General features: G+C 40.9%; 1 protein-coding gene across 1 annotated transcript in view; it reads right to left on the bottom strand.

Annotated features, from left to right (window-relative positions):
• Positions 1–16,643, bottom strand: part of vipr1a (vasoactive intestinal peptide receptor 1a) — a 78,704-nt gene that overhangs the window by 22,013 nt on the left and 40,048 nt on the right. The window contains exons 4-6 of the mRNA XM_060905653.1: positions 9,720–9,826; positions 5,765–5,874; positions 5,113–5,242 (exon numbers count right to left, since the gene is read on the bottom strand). Of these exons, the coding sequence (XP_060761636.1) occupies positions 5,113–5,242; positions 5,765–5,874; positions 9,720–9,826 (347 nt within the window). The remainder of the gene's footprint in view (positions 1–5,112; positions 5,243–5,764; positions 5,875–9,719; positions 9,827–16,643) is intronic.

Raw genomic sequence — 16,643 nt, forward strand, 5'->3', positions numbered from 1 at the left:
AAACTTTTCAAGACTTTTTAAAAAACGTCCCAGGCTGACTGAAACAACAGCATGGATATGCTCATCATTGATCAAGAATTTTAAAAAAAGTACAAGGACATGTATATAAAATGGCATTAAAAGTCACAATGAGGGCAAAAAGCGGGAATAAAACCTCTCGCTCACACAGTGTATGGGTCTCTGCGGCTGGAGTCTGTCACCCACCAGCGGATTGTTTTTCATTACGTGTCATTTGTTTGCCGAATTCAGAAAGGACTCCTGAGAGAATATCAGCGAAAAAAGCTCTAAAAGCCTCCCATCATTGATCCCAGATGAGAAATGTTACTGTGAAAGGCACGAGTGTGAACCCTTAAGGCTTCACTACAGGTCTCGAATGATATAAAACTGTCTCGTGCTAGAGAAATGTAAACACATTAGCAGGGTAGAAAGCCATGGGCCAGACACGTGACTAAGAAAAATCCCCACAGTCTCAAAAACAAAGCAACACACACACCCAGCAGCAGCAATACAGATTACCCTTCTTAAGAGTCGAAGGAAAGTATGAAAAAGTAAGGTAATTAAAGATGAAAACATAAAACATAAAAAAAACATGCCGTGGAAGAAAAATGAGCCGTGTTCAATGCAGAAAGGAATAAAAACACTCAGCGACATGCTGCTCTCGGAAAATCGTCAAGATATAGTTATTTTCCTCAAACCTCATCCAGAATTCCTGAAGTGATATTCGGATGTAGCGTGACACACTAATCTCTAAACAACATGAACAACACCACAGGGGAGAGATATGGAGGCGGCCATTTTGGATAACTTGTATCTGTTAGTAGTGAACTAAATGTACTCTGGGACGTAATTAATATAGGTAATAATAATAATAATAATAATAATAATAATAATAATTTTATATTGTGAACTTAAAATTTTATAAATCTTGATGATGGATAGTTGCTATTTTATGCAAAAATAACACTGAGAGTTGAAGCGGGGACATAAACATATGGGTGAGACTTTTGGAGTCTTTCATTACCTGTTAGCAAACATAGCTTTTATAGCAAAGAAGAAAACATTAAAAAAAACACGAAACAAACATATTCATTCAAGAGAATTCTAGAAAGTGATAAACAATTGTGGAAAAAGTTGAAGGAAGGAAGGAAGGAAGGAAGGAAGGAAGGAAGAAAGAAAGAAAGAAAGAAAGAAAGAGAGAAAGAGAGAAAGAAAGAAAGAGAAAGAAAGAGAAAGAAAGAAAGAAAAAGAAAGAAAGAAAGAAAGAAAAAGAAAGAAAGAAAGAGAGAAAGAAAGAAAGAAAGAAAGAAAGAAAGAAAGAAAGAAAGAAAGAAAGAAAGAACAACTTTATTCATCACACACTTGTGAAATTCCTCTCTGCATTTAACCCATCTGAAGCAGTGAACACACACGTGTGACCAATGAGCGCACACACATACCCAGAGCAGTGGGCAGCCATGCTAACAGCGCCCGGGGAACAGTTGGGAGTTCAGTGCCTCGCTCAAGGGCACCTCAGCCCAAGGCCGTCCCATATTAACCTAACCTGCATGTCTTTGAACTGTGGGGGAAACCGGAGCACCCGGAGGAAACCCACGCAGACATGGTGAGAACATGCAAACTCCACACAGCAAGGCCCCCACCGGCCACGAACCCAGAACCTTCTTGCTGTGAGGCAACAGTGCTAACCACTTACACCACCATGCCGCCCATTATTAAACTATTAAAGCTAGGCTGCTTTTCAGATTTTTCAAGTGTAGGTCATAAAAAGAATTTTCCCTGACACCCAATTATTTTTCTTGAGTGGACCGAAAGCTACTGAATTCAAATCACAGACTTCCAATTTTATTAGGTTTTTTTTTAAAATAGAACAATTAATGAATTTAGGGCCACATGGCCCTAAATTCTCCGCTATTTTTTCCTGCTTCACCATGACCCAATTCAAGATACTACGTCATGCATCACGTGGTGGGCTTTCCCCGTTCGCGCAAGGCATTGTGGGATACAAATTTGAAACAGGAGAGAAAAACGGAGGATGTGAGTGTGTGAATGAAACGTGAAAGACCGACTACAGTAACGTTAAGCGAGAAGAAGAAAAGACGTTATGTTATATACGAAGGAAAGGAAACACAGGACCAAACTAATAAATATCGGCGCTCAGCGAGCACTTCGGTGTGATCAGCTGTTCGTTTAGCGACAGAATGATGGAACTGTCAGCGCATGGTCAAAGGTAAACCTGTAGATGGCAGTAATGTAACACTGTGGATGCCAGCTGTCGTAAAACCCAAAAGAAGGTAAACCTGCGCATACGCACACGGACTTCCTCTGTCTGCTTGACTGCGCGACGCGAGCGATTTCATGCACATTATTTGCTCAGGAATCCCCTGAAATTAAATCACTTCCCAGGCACAGAATGGCCTGATACTTTGTGAGATATTATAGAAATAAACATCTCACAATGACCACATTTCAGACGGAACTAAATTTCAGCGATTTTATGAAATCGAAAGGCCGTTTCGCTTTAAACATGGAAACACTATTAAGTGCTTTTTAGCATCATTGTGGCATTTATATGCTACACAGTGAGGCATACTAATTTAAAAACTGATCAATTCAGTAAAAATACTTGTAAAACTAGCAAAACTCTGATGTAAACAGAGAATATAAACTGCTGAGTTGCACCAAGCGACCACTACCTGATGTCATCACATACATCACTACCACAGGAAGCCCATCTCGTATTCTAAAAAAAAAAAAAATGCATTTTTCTCGACAACTATTTGGTCTCTGAAAATGCAAGTTTGATTTTTGAAATCTACGACTAATTTTACATGAAATAAGTTTGAAAATCAATCCGCTGGAGGATCCCTTTAAGGCTACAAATGCTACTCAGAAAGCAGATTAAAAGCAAAATAGCAAACAAACACTCCTTGATAAATTTACACACACACACACACACACACATACAGAGCGAGGTTGCTGCTGGTGTTGGTCAGATTTCTGAAGTAGCAGGTCACATCTGAATTCCTCAGAGAAGCTTGAACTGCTCTGGTGAAATCGCCTCATGCTCGGACCATTAACCCATTCCAGGAGGAGCTCTATTCGAGGCCCAGTAGCTCTGATTCCTGATATTACACACTTACTGACTCTAAATGCTGAGATAAAATGTAGCCTGCGTTATCTCTCACAGCTCCTGAAAGTGAAGCTGAAGGTTGGATGGTTCCTTTAAATTAAATGCAGAAATCTCACAGACCAGGAATGGTGGTTGTTTTGTTTAAGCTCATTATTGAAAATTGAGTTGAAAAATACAGTAGTGGGACATTAGAGACATTTTTTTTCCAACTTTAGACATTTTAGACAACAGTGATTTTATTGGCCTTCAGTGGTGATTTATTTATTTATTTATTTGGACTCTAATCATGTTTGAAATGATAATTTATTTAAAGAAGGGAGGGGATGAAGAGGGTGGGGCCTCTTCAATTATATCTGCATATAATTGAAAATGAGTGCAGTTTTACGTTCTTTTTTAATGTAAATTTCATGATGTAGAGAAGTACTAAATGCACAACTCTACATCAACATCGGCCTTGCAAGGTTCAGGATGATTTTAACCAGTAGGTGGAGTTTATCAATCAATCAATCAATCATGGCTTTATTTATCGTCGATATGTACAATGAGTCAAAAACTTGTCACAAGTACATTCGAACTCATAAAAGATCTAAATTAAAAAATATAAATAAGCATTAAACTACTATCATAGATAAATATCAAATATTTAACAGTTATTCCACGAAATCGAGTCATACATGAGCTGATCGCCAATGAGGCGTGTAGCACTGAATTGTCTATAAGCCATGTACGATGAGATTGAGTGGAATAACTGTTTTATTCTATCCACATTCACTGGGTTTTGAGAAACGGAGCATTTTTACTTTTCATTTTTTGCAAATTCGATAAATAAAAACTTTACACAAAACGGCAAACAAAATAATTTCCGCTTAGAATGTAAACAAACTAGAGAAATGACAGGAGTGATTTGTGAAAAATGCAATAATAATAATAATAATAATTCTTGAAAAATAAAAAAAGATACATTTTTACCATCAAATACTTTCATTCCATATTTCGTTGCTTTTTTTGTATTTTTGGGGGTTTTGTTTTCAGATAGAGTTTTTATTTCGTCCTCGGTTGGTTCAGCAACACGCTCCGCCATTTTGCTTTTCTCTACTCATGGTATATGAGCTGATATCCTAGTGGTAGTCAATCAGAGCGTGTGATTGCTCATATCCACTGAATGTGGAGAGAAGAAATATCATATTAAGGAGGTCTTACACAAGATGTAAGATTAAATTTAAGAAATAAAAAATTTAAATGTCGTTGATCACAAATATTACATTTGCATTAATATTAACTCGTGATTTACCTTGTAGCCAGAGCTGTTCACATTTTTAAAAAAAACTACATAAAGTGCATATAAGACACTATAAAAGATATTATTATCCATTCAGGACACTTTTTCCATGGAATTAAAACATGTTCTGTTCCCTTCTAGCGGGTTCCATTCATTTGGTTTGATAGCATGCAATATTATTAGCATATCGCTTATCCTACGTGTATTATGTCACTCTACCCAATGGAGAAGGAGCGTTGAATATGGTTTACGATATTGCACGGTTGTCAAGACAACATGACGTCACACGTTGGAGACGTAAAACTTCCACGCTAGCGAGTGACTGGGACAATCTGTAAACAAACACAGCCGCCAGGTTTGCTTTGTTATATACGGAAAACTTTGAGAGAATTTTGAAAGAGAAAGATGCATTAATAATAATAATAATAATAATAATAATAATATTGGCTGGCTTTTTTTCATGGTATATCGGATATATTCCATTCAGCAAGTATGATATTGAACTCGTCTTCGACTAGCTGAATGGAATATATCTGATATACCACTCAACACCAGCCAATATTATTTAAATAAGACACTTTTGTTCCTATATTGGGACAGTGACATTTTTGTAATAAATAGTCATGCCTAATAATTGGGATTTCAGTACTGAGAAATATTGCTTAGAGATTTAAAAACGGAATAATTATGGTGTGAAACTGCTTACAGATCCAGGATTGCACTCGTCTGGTTCCACCTCGTAGAGCGCCACGTCCTTCATTACCACCGCGATGGCCTTCAGGATGAATGACAGGAAGAGGTGAATGTGGATGTAGTTCCTCGTACAATGGAGTTTCCTGGATGTGAAACACCATTAAACCATTATCCATCTCCTAACTATATCTTTCATATCCACAAATTGCTTTCTTCTCTGAGACACATACTGTCCTAGGTACGGTATTAGCAATTGCTCTACGCAACAACCATCTGGTGCGTGTTGTTTTTATTTGGGAAATGATAGCATGCACGAGGCCATGTTCCTGTTTAATTGACTGTATGATGCTTTAAAAGGCACAAAAAAGGAAAAGCTACTTAAGATGTGGCCAATAAACAGAGATGTGTTATCAGAGCCACCTCTGTGTAATGGGAAAGAGATAACATGAAACAGATGCTGTGCTGCTTGTTTTGGAAGGTGATGACAGAAATCTGAATATCGGACTTGTTTGGAGCCATTTAATGCTAATCATAGAGTATATGTTTTAATGGACAGTAAAGTTACGTAAAGTGGCGTAATTCAGTGACGCACTGCAACTGCCGTGAGGAAAACAAATGACTGCATGCTGTAACCTGTTCGAACTGGTGGGAAATCACTGGCTTACCTGAAAAAGCACAAAATAAAGATGGCGATGATGAGGGACGCGACAGACACGGCGTGGCCGATGGTGTATCCGATCCTTACCGAGCGCAGGAATTCACCATGAGAGACATCCTGCACACAGTACACACTCATAACTATCTACAGGCTCAAAACACAAACAGGAAACAGGCATGTGTCAAATAAGTAAAGAATGAAACACTTGGGTTGTGCTGTTACAGGAAAATAACCAATGACAAGGTGATGTGATGAAGAATAAGTTCCTGTTACCTCCCCAACATATATTGTTTACTATCACAGCACTTCACAAATGTTTTATTCCTCTGATACCACAGCAATTTGGGAACAATTACAATTTTTTAAAATTCATTACATGCCGTACTTTTGATCCATTTACACATCCCAGTAAGCACTGTTAGATCAGTATTCAGGAAGTGGAAGCTGCATCAGACCACCCAAGCACTAATTAGACAAAGCTTTCCCTCAAAACACAACATGAAAACAGGACAGAGACTGGTGAGGGAAGCTACGGTGAGGCCAACAGTCACTCTGAAGGAGTTCCAGGGTACAGTGGCTGAGAGGGGAGTGAAGGCTGGACCAGAAAACCACTTCAAGAGCTCTGCATAGGAGCGTGTCTAGAAAGAAACTGTTGCTCTAAAAGAACCATATGAAAGAAAAGCACAAGAGTTACCCAGTGAATATGAGGGGGGTTAATGCAGGCCATACGTCAATATCCACCATTCCGACAGTGAAAAATGGTGGTGGCATCATCATCTGGAGATGCTTTTCATCCAAATAGCCTGAGCTTCTTATCAAAATTGTCGGGGAAATGGATAAAGCAAAATACAGAGGGAATTTTTTTTTACGAGAGAATCTGCTTTAGGCTGCTGAAAAAAATATACATAGCCGCAAGCGGCGATGAAGGGCCCGAGCACCTCCAGTATACCAAATGTGGCATGAATCCAACAAACTGCCTAGGAGGAGAATGCCAAAATGTAACGTGTCAAAACGCACAAAACCAAAAATAACTCACTTCCTGCTGAGTATGGCTAATACAGTGTACATTACAATTTTATTCGTCTTGGGGCACCCCATACACCTACCAAATTTGACACCGATAGGCGAAACTATAGAGGCTTTGCACTGTCACATGACCCCATAGCAACGGTAACTAGAGCGCCATGACAGGGGACACGCTTGTAGTGCTCCATTCAACCGAGTTAGTTGTTATTGATCGGTATGGAAAGGTTTTGCTGCGTTTCTGGACGTGCAAATCGTTTTGAACGAAACAAAGAAATCAGATTCAGGGATCCTTCAGAGTGCATTGTGCACACGCTTGGGACCCAATCATTATGGGAAACACCTGTTACTGATTGGAGCGTAATCAGGACTCTGTTTTCATAATGACTTCGCAAGTATTCTGTCAGGTATGTGACGGTAGACGGGTCTAAGTGCAAGAAGAGAGTTTATTAGCAGGTGTGATATTTACAAAAACAAAACAGAAACGAAACCGAAAGCCATAAACATGGCTAGAAACAAACATGACAGGCTCTGTGTCCTTACATGCGCGTGCTGATTGTGCTCAAATCAGTATCAGGTGTTTCCCATAATGACTGGGTCCCAAGCGCGCACACAACTCACTCCGAAGGATCCCCGAATGTAAATGCACCTCAGCGAAAGCAGCTCTGCCAAGCTGCTGTGTTGTTGCTCATGTTCACCTCACTGGATAAGAATGAGCACCTCGCTGTAGTTGTGAAATATAAATTTTTTTTAATTCTTACCTTAGTGGAAATGAACATACCGTATGGTTTTTGACCTCTCTGTTCAAGTTTTTTGCACATTTTTCCCTTCTATGTTTACAAATCTCTTTAGTTTTTTCCCCCAATGAGGAATTACTTTTGGTAAATTAAAAAATCTGATGTCTTTGTTTCGTTCATAACGAATTATACATCCAAAAACGCAGCAAAACTTTCCCATACCGATTAATAATAACTAACTCGGTTGAATGAAGCACTACAAGCATGCCCCCTGTCATGGCGCCCTAGTTACCGTTACTATGGGGTCACATGATGGTGCAAAGCCTCTATATACAGAGCAAAAGTCTCAGGGCGCTATGGAGTCCCCGGGACACACCCAGGGCCAAGCCTGTATCCCCGAGTAGCAGTGACCAGGAGTGATGTGTGTACCAAATTTCATGAGTTTTCGCCCATGGGAACCACCTCAAAAATGTCCAAGTCTTGAAGAAAAAGAAGAAAATGAATAATAATAAGAAAGAAAAATAATAAGAATCCTTAGGAAAACAATAGGACCTTGCACCTCGGTGCAGCGCCCTCCGGTGGACACCAGAGGCCAGCTCTAAAAACTAAATCTGGTACGAACTTAGTCTTGACCCAATAGTCTTAAAGTTGTTATTGTCGCGAAAGTTAGTTCCACCTTTAGTACTAGTCTGAAAGGGTTGAATACTTATGCAAGCAGCATTTTATATTTTTACAAATAATTAATTCTGTTGATGAATATTTACTTTAAGAGCATATTCATTTGTAATAAAAATCCTGGCTGGAACAATCTGTATAGTAGGGGTGGCACGGTTCACAAAAGTCGCGGTTCGGTACGTATTGCGGTTTGAGGTCTGCGGTTCGGTACGTATTGCGTTTTTTTTTTTTTTTTAATCTTAAGTACTCTGTATTTGGGCATATAGCCTACTATTTACCTTAAGTAAACATAGTTTAGGATACAGCATTTAAGAGAGGTTAAAATTATAGTTACAATGAAATAATCATGCACAAACTGAGTTTGAGTTGACATAAGCACATTTTATGAACAATCTCTGATGAAAAGCCAGGTAGTATTTTGAAACAGCAAGAGGGAAGACATGGATGAGTTCAACAGCTTTTTTATTTACTACAGTATTTATACAAAGTGTCAGGAGTGTTTGCACCCATGTTGTGGCATCTAGAGGAACCAGGTGTCTTTTGTCACATACAGAGTTTTCATAATTGGAAGAAATAAAAATGAACTTACTTTACAAAGCTTGCATATTGTGACGTTTTTGTCAACTGATTTTTTGCCGGCGTCATCGCATGTAATGGGAAAACCAAAATGTTCCCACACACCTGATTTGAATGCCGCGGGGGCATCCTCTATGTACGACGACCTGCCTTCTCCACTCCCACTTGCCATTTTTGCACTTGCCATCCACACTCCGCTGTCACTTCAATTCTTTCGCGCAGGGGTGATAGCGTTCCGGCGCCGCGCCGGATTTCTGGCGTACCGCGGCGCCGGAAAAAAAAAAAAAATCTAGTTCGCCCATTATCCTGTGTCATTCTGAGATGCACAGATAGACAGTAAAGGGAATTGAACGCTATCACCCCTGTTCACGCGAAAGAGAACCACGTGGTTTCATACGGGCATTCGGCTTTTTTTTTTTTGGCGAACATCTTAAATAGGGGTACTGCGGTTTATACGCGTATTGCACCGCAACAGGCGTATCGTACGGTTCGGTTTTTTTCCCATAACCGTGCCAAGCCTACTGTATAGAGGTCCTTTTTTTTTTAAATCCAGAGGAATGTAGAATTGCAAACCTTCTCTCGAGTGGTTTATTATTTTTACTGCAACAAAACCAATGAAATCTGGTATTCATTAAATAATTTAATATTAATTATATTCACAATCAACAGTTCTTCCGCCACATAACGTAGTCTGTTAAGAGTCAGCTTTGGTTGCTGAGCAACATACTACACAAAGGTTAGAGCTATCCTATGGATGAGATAGCTTATGCGTAATGAGTTTGTTGGTTTCAAACCTGCTGCATTAAAACAGAATTCAATTACTATGATGCAGGCGGAGGCGTGTGTACAGTCTATCGAGAGTTTTCCAATGGCCTTGAAAGCAGCTCAGCTACAATAATACAGAGAATGAATGATCCACATTAAAAGCTTTAAAGGAATTCCTGATTATACCATCATGTCCGTTTCCGTGAAATTGATGCTGTAGCCGCATTTCTCAGCATTCAAAGCAGGGTCGTCGATCGTCCAGCCGTCCTCCGTACAGAGCCTCGATATATTACCTACAGAAAGAAGGTAGAAATTAACCAAGCTATGAAATACTTTCTCCAGCAGCAATGGTAATACAGCTAGTCTCTACAGAAGAAGCTGAAATTTCAGCCTGTAGATAGGGTAAATTAATTATAATAATCCTTTGTGATGTAAATAGAACAAAACATGGATTGCTTTCATCTCCCAGATGTTCCCATCATTAATAGTTCCTCAGTGGTTTCCTCATTTCATTTTTTTTTTTTACCTCGCCTGGGACGGAGTCCACTAGGAGGCGAGGTATTGTTTTCGGTGGGGTTTGTTTGTTTGTTTGTTAATGATATTATGGGAAAACAGCTGGACAAATCTTCGTGAAACTTTTAGGATAGATGGGCATTGGTCTCAAATAGAACCTCCAACATTTTGAGGGTCAGAGGTCAACAAAAAGGTCAAAATTGTTTTTTGTGATATCTTCCTTCATATTCATTCAGATGGGTTCTGATTGGCTGAGAGCAGCAAGGTGTGTTCTGATTGGCTGAGAGCAGTACGGTGTGCGAAGGAGACTCAGAACCATGTTTATTGGCCAAGTATGTTCACACACAAGGTCAAAATCAAGGTCAACAAAAAGGTCAAAATCGTTTTTTCGCGATATCTTTCTTCATATTTATCATAAAAGTGCTACTGGGCGAGGTTTGTTTTGCCTGGCAACACTTCATCTCTAGCCGCTTTATCCTGTTCTACAGGGTCGCAGGCAAGCTGGAGCCTATCCCAGCTGACTACCGGCGAAAGGCGAGGTACACCCTGGACAAGTCGCCAGGTCATCACAGGGCTGACACACAGACACAGACAACCATTCACACCTACGGTCAATTTAGAGTCACCAGTTAACCTAACCTGCATGTCTTTGGACTGTGGGGGAAACCGGAGCACCCGGAGGAAACCCACGCGGACACGGGGAGAACATGCAAACTCCACACAGAAAGGCCCTCGCCGGCCACGGGGCTCGAACCCGGACCTTCTTGCTGTGAGGCGACAGCGCTAACCACTACACCACCATGCCCCTGGCAACACTTGGTTTTTGTTTTGTTTTTTTGTTATTGTCGTGAAATTAAAACATTGCCGATAACCTTCACCTTTTCCTAAGTCATCATGATGTCTTCTTAAAAACAGAGGAGGACAGAGAGCTGACAGTCCTGGACTCAAACCCTGCTAAATGTTCCTGAAAATCAGGGCAAAAAGAAGAAGCAGAACGAGAGCGGAAAAGAGTGTCCGATTTACTGCAGACGACAAGAAGACTTGAGAATTCTTTATCTTCGGAGTAATTCTCCTCTCCTGGTTGAAGAAAGACTCAATAAAGATTTTAACGAGTCCTTTCAACTTCCTCTTTTCCCCACTTTCATTTCCTGCTGGGAAGTGACTCATGAAGATAACAGGGACCATTACACTAATTTCAGAAAGACCCAGGAGGTGAGACTAGACACTTCTTGCTGCTTTTTGTCTCTTTTGACTGGAGCAGTTCTCCTGGAGAAGTTCTCCTCATAACTAATGCAATTTTGCTTGAAAAGTGTGCTTCCAAGGCTTAATTGGATTTTAAAACCGAAAGTTTGCAATGACTTTCTTAAAAGTCACCTCGAAGAACTGACAAGATGAAATGTGGAGTTTTCCATCTAATTATGACATTTTCTAATTAAAGTCATGTCACTTTGCTATTATTCATCGCAATTGGAGACATGAATTGGTGAACATAATGAATAAAACATTGTCTCTGCTTCTAGTAAATTCTCCTCTAATTAGCGCTCCGTTTACTTCTGAGGAATACGAGAATCAGGGCAGAGAAACATCGACAGCGGAAGGTAAAATGTCACAGAACACCGAAGCTCCAAATCCAGTATCGAATACCTTGAGACTCATCTAGTTACTTTTCATGAAATCAGTGCATCTATACTCTTAGATACAAGTTTGTACTTATCTAGTTCCCTGTTTTCCTAGATTTCTTATTAATTCTTTGTAAAACTGATTGATATTATATTTGATATTTAAATAATATTGGCTGGTGTTGAATGGTATATCAGATATATTCCATTCAGCCAGCATGATACCGAATGAGTCGAAGACGAGTAGCTGAATGGAATATATCTAATATACCATGAAATAAAGTTAGCCAATATTATTGCTATTATTATTATTATTATAGATATATGGCCCTTTTCCACTACCCTTTTTCATCTCACTTCAGCTCACTTCAGCCCGACACGGCTCGCGTTTCGACTACCAAAAAACAGCACGACTCAGCTCGACTTAGCCCCTAAAACTCGCACCGTTTTGGAGTAGGGCTGAAGCGAGCCAAACCGTGCCGAGTGAGGCTAGGGGCGTGAGCAGACACTCCCCTGTGCACTGATTGGTGAGGAGGAGTGTCCTCACACGCCCACACACGCCCCGCGAGCACGCTGGGATCTGTAAACACCGTAAACCCGGAAGAAGAAGAATTACGAATTACGAGAATTATGAAGCCTTATGTGCCTCGCCTCATCTATACGCTCTTGCCAGTATCTGTTGGCGTTGTCGGTGACAGCAAGCCACAGAACCAAGACCAGCAACACTAACGACTCCATGTCCTCCATGTTTATTGTTTACTATCCGGGTCGTGAGACTACTGCTTAAAAGCTCACTGATGTCACTGTTTGCGCTGCTTAACGACATCACGTGACGTCCACCCACTTTCGCTAACTCCACCCAATGTGTCCACGCACTTCCAGCCAGCATGGTTCAGCGCGGTTGTAGTCGAAATGTAACTCCAACAGCCCCGTTCAGCTCGACTCAGCACGGCACGGCTCAGCCCGACTCAGCCGCGTTTGTAGTGGAAAAGCGGCAATACATTCCTTTCGGGTGTTCAACACGTCTTTCTCTTTCAAAATCCTCTCAAAATCTTCTGTATTTAATAAAGCAAACCTGGCGGCCGTGTTTGTTTACAAACTGTCACAGTCGCTCACTCGCTAGCGCAAAAGTTTTACGCCTCCGACATGTGACGTTATGTTGTCTTGACAACCATGCAATATCGTAAACCTTCTTCAACGCTCATTCTCCATTGGGTAGAGTGACGTAATACATGTCGGATAAGCGATACGCTAACAATATCGCATGCTATCAAACCAGATGAATGAAACCCGCTAGAAGGGAACAGAACACGTGTTTTTATTCCATGGAAAAAGTGTCCTGTATGTATAATAATGCAATACACTGCACTTTAAGTATTTCTTTTAGTTATTTCATGTTAAAATCCTGATCAAAAAATCTTCAGACAATGCTGTTTTGCTCGTACTTCACCAAATTCCCCATCATGTATCAAAAAAATGGCTTCACATATTGCTTTGTCAGCATATTATACACACTACGTACTGTATATTCTATCACTTTAGCTTTTCTAAACACTTCAGGTTTTAACCACTTCTTCATTATAGATTTACATCTGCTGAGCCGATATGCCCGTGTTTTGACCCCAGACTTCTTGGCTATCTAACACATCAGCATCAACTTCCTGCCACATGTGGCTTAAAATCCAGCAACATTATTATTGTGCAAAAAAGAAATTACTCTCTCCAGATGTTGAAATTCAGATTAATCAGGGATGACGAGCACCAGCTGAGAATCATTATTCATTAACTGTTAATTGCCAACACAACAAGGCAACAACTGACTATTGTATATCAGAACAAAGTAGACCTCATGACTGAAACTGTATTTATTCAAATGTTGCCGTTAATTGTGGTTGCTTTAAACCAGGACGTTACTCTAGACTGTACACACACGACTGATTGCACTGCCTTCTGATTTAAACCGAATCATGAATTCTAGTTGGTTAAAAAGGTGTTGATTAATTCTCTATAACAGCAGCTGCACATTAGAGGTTTGTATTCAATGAACTTGTTCTAATACATTATTGATTCTATGGTACAGTGAGGCAAAAAAGTATTTAGTCAGCCACCAATTGTGCAAGTTCTCCCACTTAAAAAGATGAGAGACCTATAATTTTCATCATAGGTACACTTCAACTAAGAGACAGAATGGGGGGAAAGAATCCAGGAAATCACATTGTAGGATTTTTAATGAATTAATTGGTAAATTCCTTGGTAAAATAAGTATTTGGTCACCTACAAACAAGCAAGATTTCTGGCTCTCACAGACCTGTAACTTCTTCTTTAAGAGGCTCCTCTGTCCTCCACTCGTTACCTGTATTAATGGCACCTGTTTGAACTCATTATCAGTATAAAAGACACCTGTCCACAACCTCAAACAGTCACACTCCAAACTCCACTATGGCCAAGACCAAAGAGCTGTCAAAGGACACCAGAAACAAAATTGTAGACCTGCACCAGGCTGGGAAGACTGAATCTACAATAGGTAAGCAGCTTGGTGTGAAGAAATCAACTGTGGGAGCAATTATTAGAAAATGGAAGACATACAAGACCACTGATAATCTCCCTCGATCTGGGGCTCCACGCAAGATCTCACCCCATGGGGTCAAAATGATCACAAGAACGGTGAGCAAAAATCCCAGAACCACACGGGGGGACCTAATGAATGACCTGCAGAGAGCTGGGACCAAAGTAACAAAGGCTACCATCAGTAACACACTACGCCACCAGGGACTCAAATCCTGCAGTGCCAGACGTGTCCCCCTGCTTAAGCCAGTACATGCCCATGCCCGTCTGAAGTTTGCTAGAGAGCATTTGGATGATCCAGAAGAGGATTGGGAGAATGTCATATGGTCAGATGAAACCAAAATAGAACTTTTTGGTAAAAACTCAACTTGTCATGTTTGGAGGAGAAAGAATGCTGAGTTGCATCCAAAGAACACCATACCTACTGTGAAGCATGGGGGTGGAAACATCATGCTTTGGGGCTGTTTTTCTGCAAAGGGACCAGGACGACTGATCCATGTAAAGGAAAGAATGAATGGGGCCATGTATCATGAGATTTTGAGTGAAAACCTCCTTCCATCAGCAAGGGCATTGAAGATGAAACGTGTCTGGGTCTTTCAGCATGACAGTGATCCCAAACACACCACCCGGGCAATGAAGGAGTGGCTTCGTAAGAAGCATTTCAAGGTCCTGGAGTGGCCTAGCCAGTCTCCAGATCTCAACCCCATAGAAAATCTTTGGAGGGAGTTGAAAGTCTGTGTTGCCCAGTGACAGCCCCAAAACATCACTGCTCTAGAGGAGATCTGCATGGAGGAATGGGCCAAAATACCAGCAACAGTGTGTGAAAACCTTGTGAAGACTTACAGAAAACATTTGACCTCTGTCATTGCCAACAAAGGGTATATAACAAAGTATTGAGATGAATTTTTGTTATTGACCAAATACTTATTTTCCACCATAATTTGCAAATAAATTCTTTAAAAATCAGACAATGTGATTTTCTGGATTTTTTTTTCCCTCATTTTGTTTCTCATAGTTGAGGTATACCTATGATGAAAATTGCAGGCCTCTCTCATCTTTTTAAGTGGGAGAACTTACACAATTGGTGACTGACTAAATACTTTTTTGCCCCACTGTAACAACTTGGGGCGGCACGGTGGTGTAGTGGTTAGCACGGTCACCTCACAGCAAGAAGGTTCTGGGTTCGAGCCCAGCGGCCGGCGAGGGCCTTTCTGTGTGGAGTTGGCATATTCTCCCAGTGTCTGCGTGGGTTTCCTCCCAGTGTCTGCGTGGGTTTCCTCCCGGTGCTCCGGTTTCCCTCACAGTCCAAGGACGTGCAGGTTAGAAGAAGAAACCTTTGTCACATGCACACTTCAAGCACAGTGAAATTCATCCTCTGCATTTAACCCATCTGAAGCAGTGAACACACACCCAGAGCAGTGGGCAGCCACATCAGAGCGCCCGGGGAGCAGTCAGGGGTTAAGTACCTTGCTCAAGGGCATTTCAGTCCAAGGCCACCCCACGTTAACCTAACTGCATGTCTCTGGACTGTGGAGGAAACCGGAGCACCCGGAGGAAACCCACACAGACACGGGGAGATCATGCAAACTCCACACAGAAAGGCCCTCGCCGAGAACCTTCTTGCTGTGGGGCGACCGTGCTAACCACTACACCACCGTGCCGCCCGGTTAGGCTAGGCTAATTGGTGACTCTAAATTGACCGTAGGTGTGAACGTGAGTGTGAATGGTTGTTTGTCTCTGTGTGTCAGCCCTGCGATGATCTGGCGACTTGTCCAGGGTGTACCCCGCCTCTCGCCCATAGTCAGCTGGGATACGCTCCAGCTTGCTTGCGACCCTGTAGAACAGGATAAGTGTCTACAGATGATGGATGGATGGTAACAACTTACACAGGGACTTGTACAGCATATTTCAGTTATTCCACAAAATCGAGTCGTACATGAGCTGACAGCCGACAAGGTATGTAGCGCTAAGTCGGCTATAAGCCGTGTACGATGAGATTGAGTGGAATAACTGTTTTATTCTATCCACATTCACTGGATTTTGAGAAAACAGAGCATTTTTATTTTTTTGCAAATTTGATAAATAAAAACTTTACACAAAACGTCCAATGAAATAATTTCCGCTTAGAATGTAAACAAACCGGCGAAATGACAGGAGCAATTTGTGAAAAACGCTATAATAATAATAATAATTCCTGAAAAATAATTAAAAAAAGATACATTCTTACCATCAAATACTTTCATTCCATATTTTGTTGCTTTTTTTGTGTGTGTATTTTTGTGGTTTTGCTTTCGAGTAGTGTTTTTATTTCGTCCTTGGTTGGTTCAGCAAAACACTCCGCCGTTTTCTTCTTCTTTAGTTTTTTTTGGTGGTTGCCAAACCAACTTAAAGGTGCATTACTGCCACCGACTGG

The sequence above is a fragment of the Neoarius graeffei genome, chromosome 23, assembly GCF_027579695.1.
Source record: "Neoarius graeffei isolate fNeoGra1 chromosome 23, fNeoGra1.pri, whole genome shotgun sequence".
Lineage (NCBI taxonomy): Eukaryota > Metazoa > Chordata > Actinopteri > Siluriformes > Ariidae > Neoarius > Neoarius graeffei.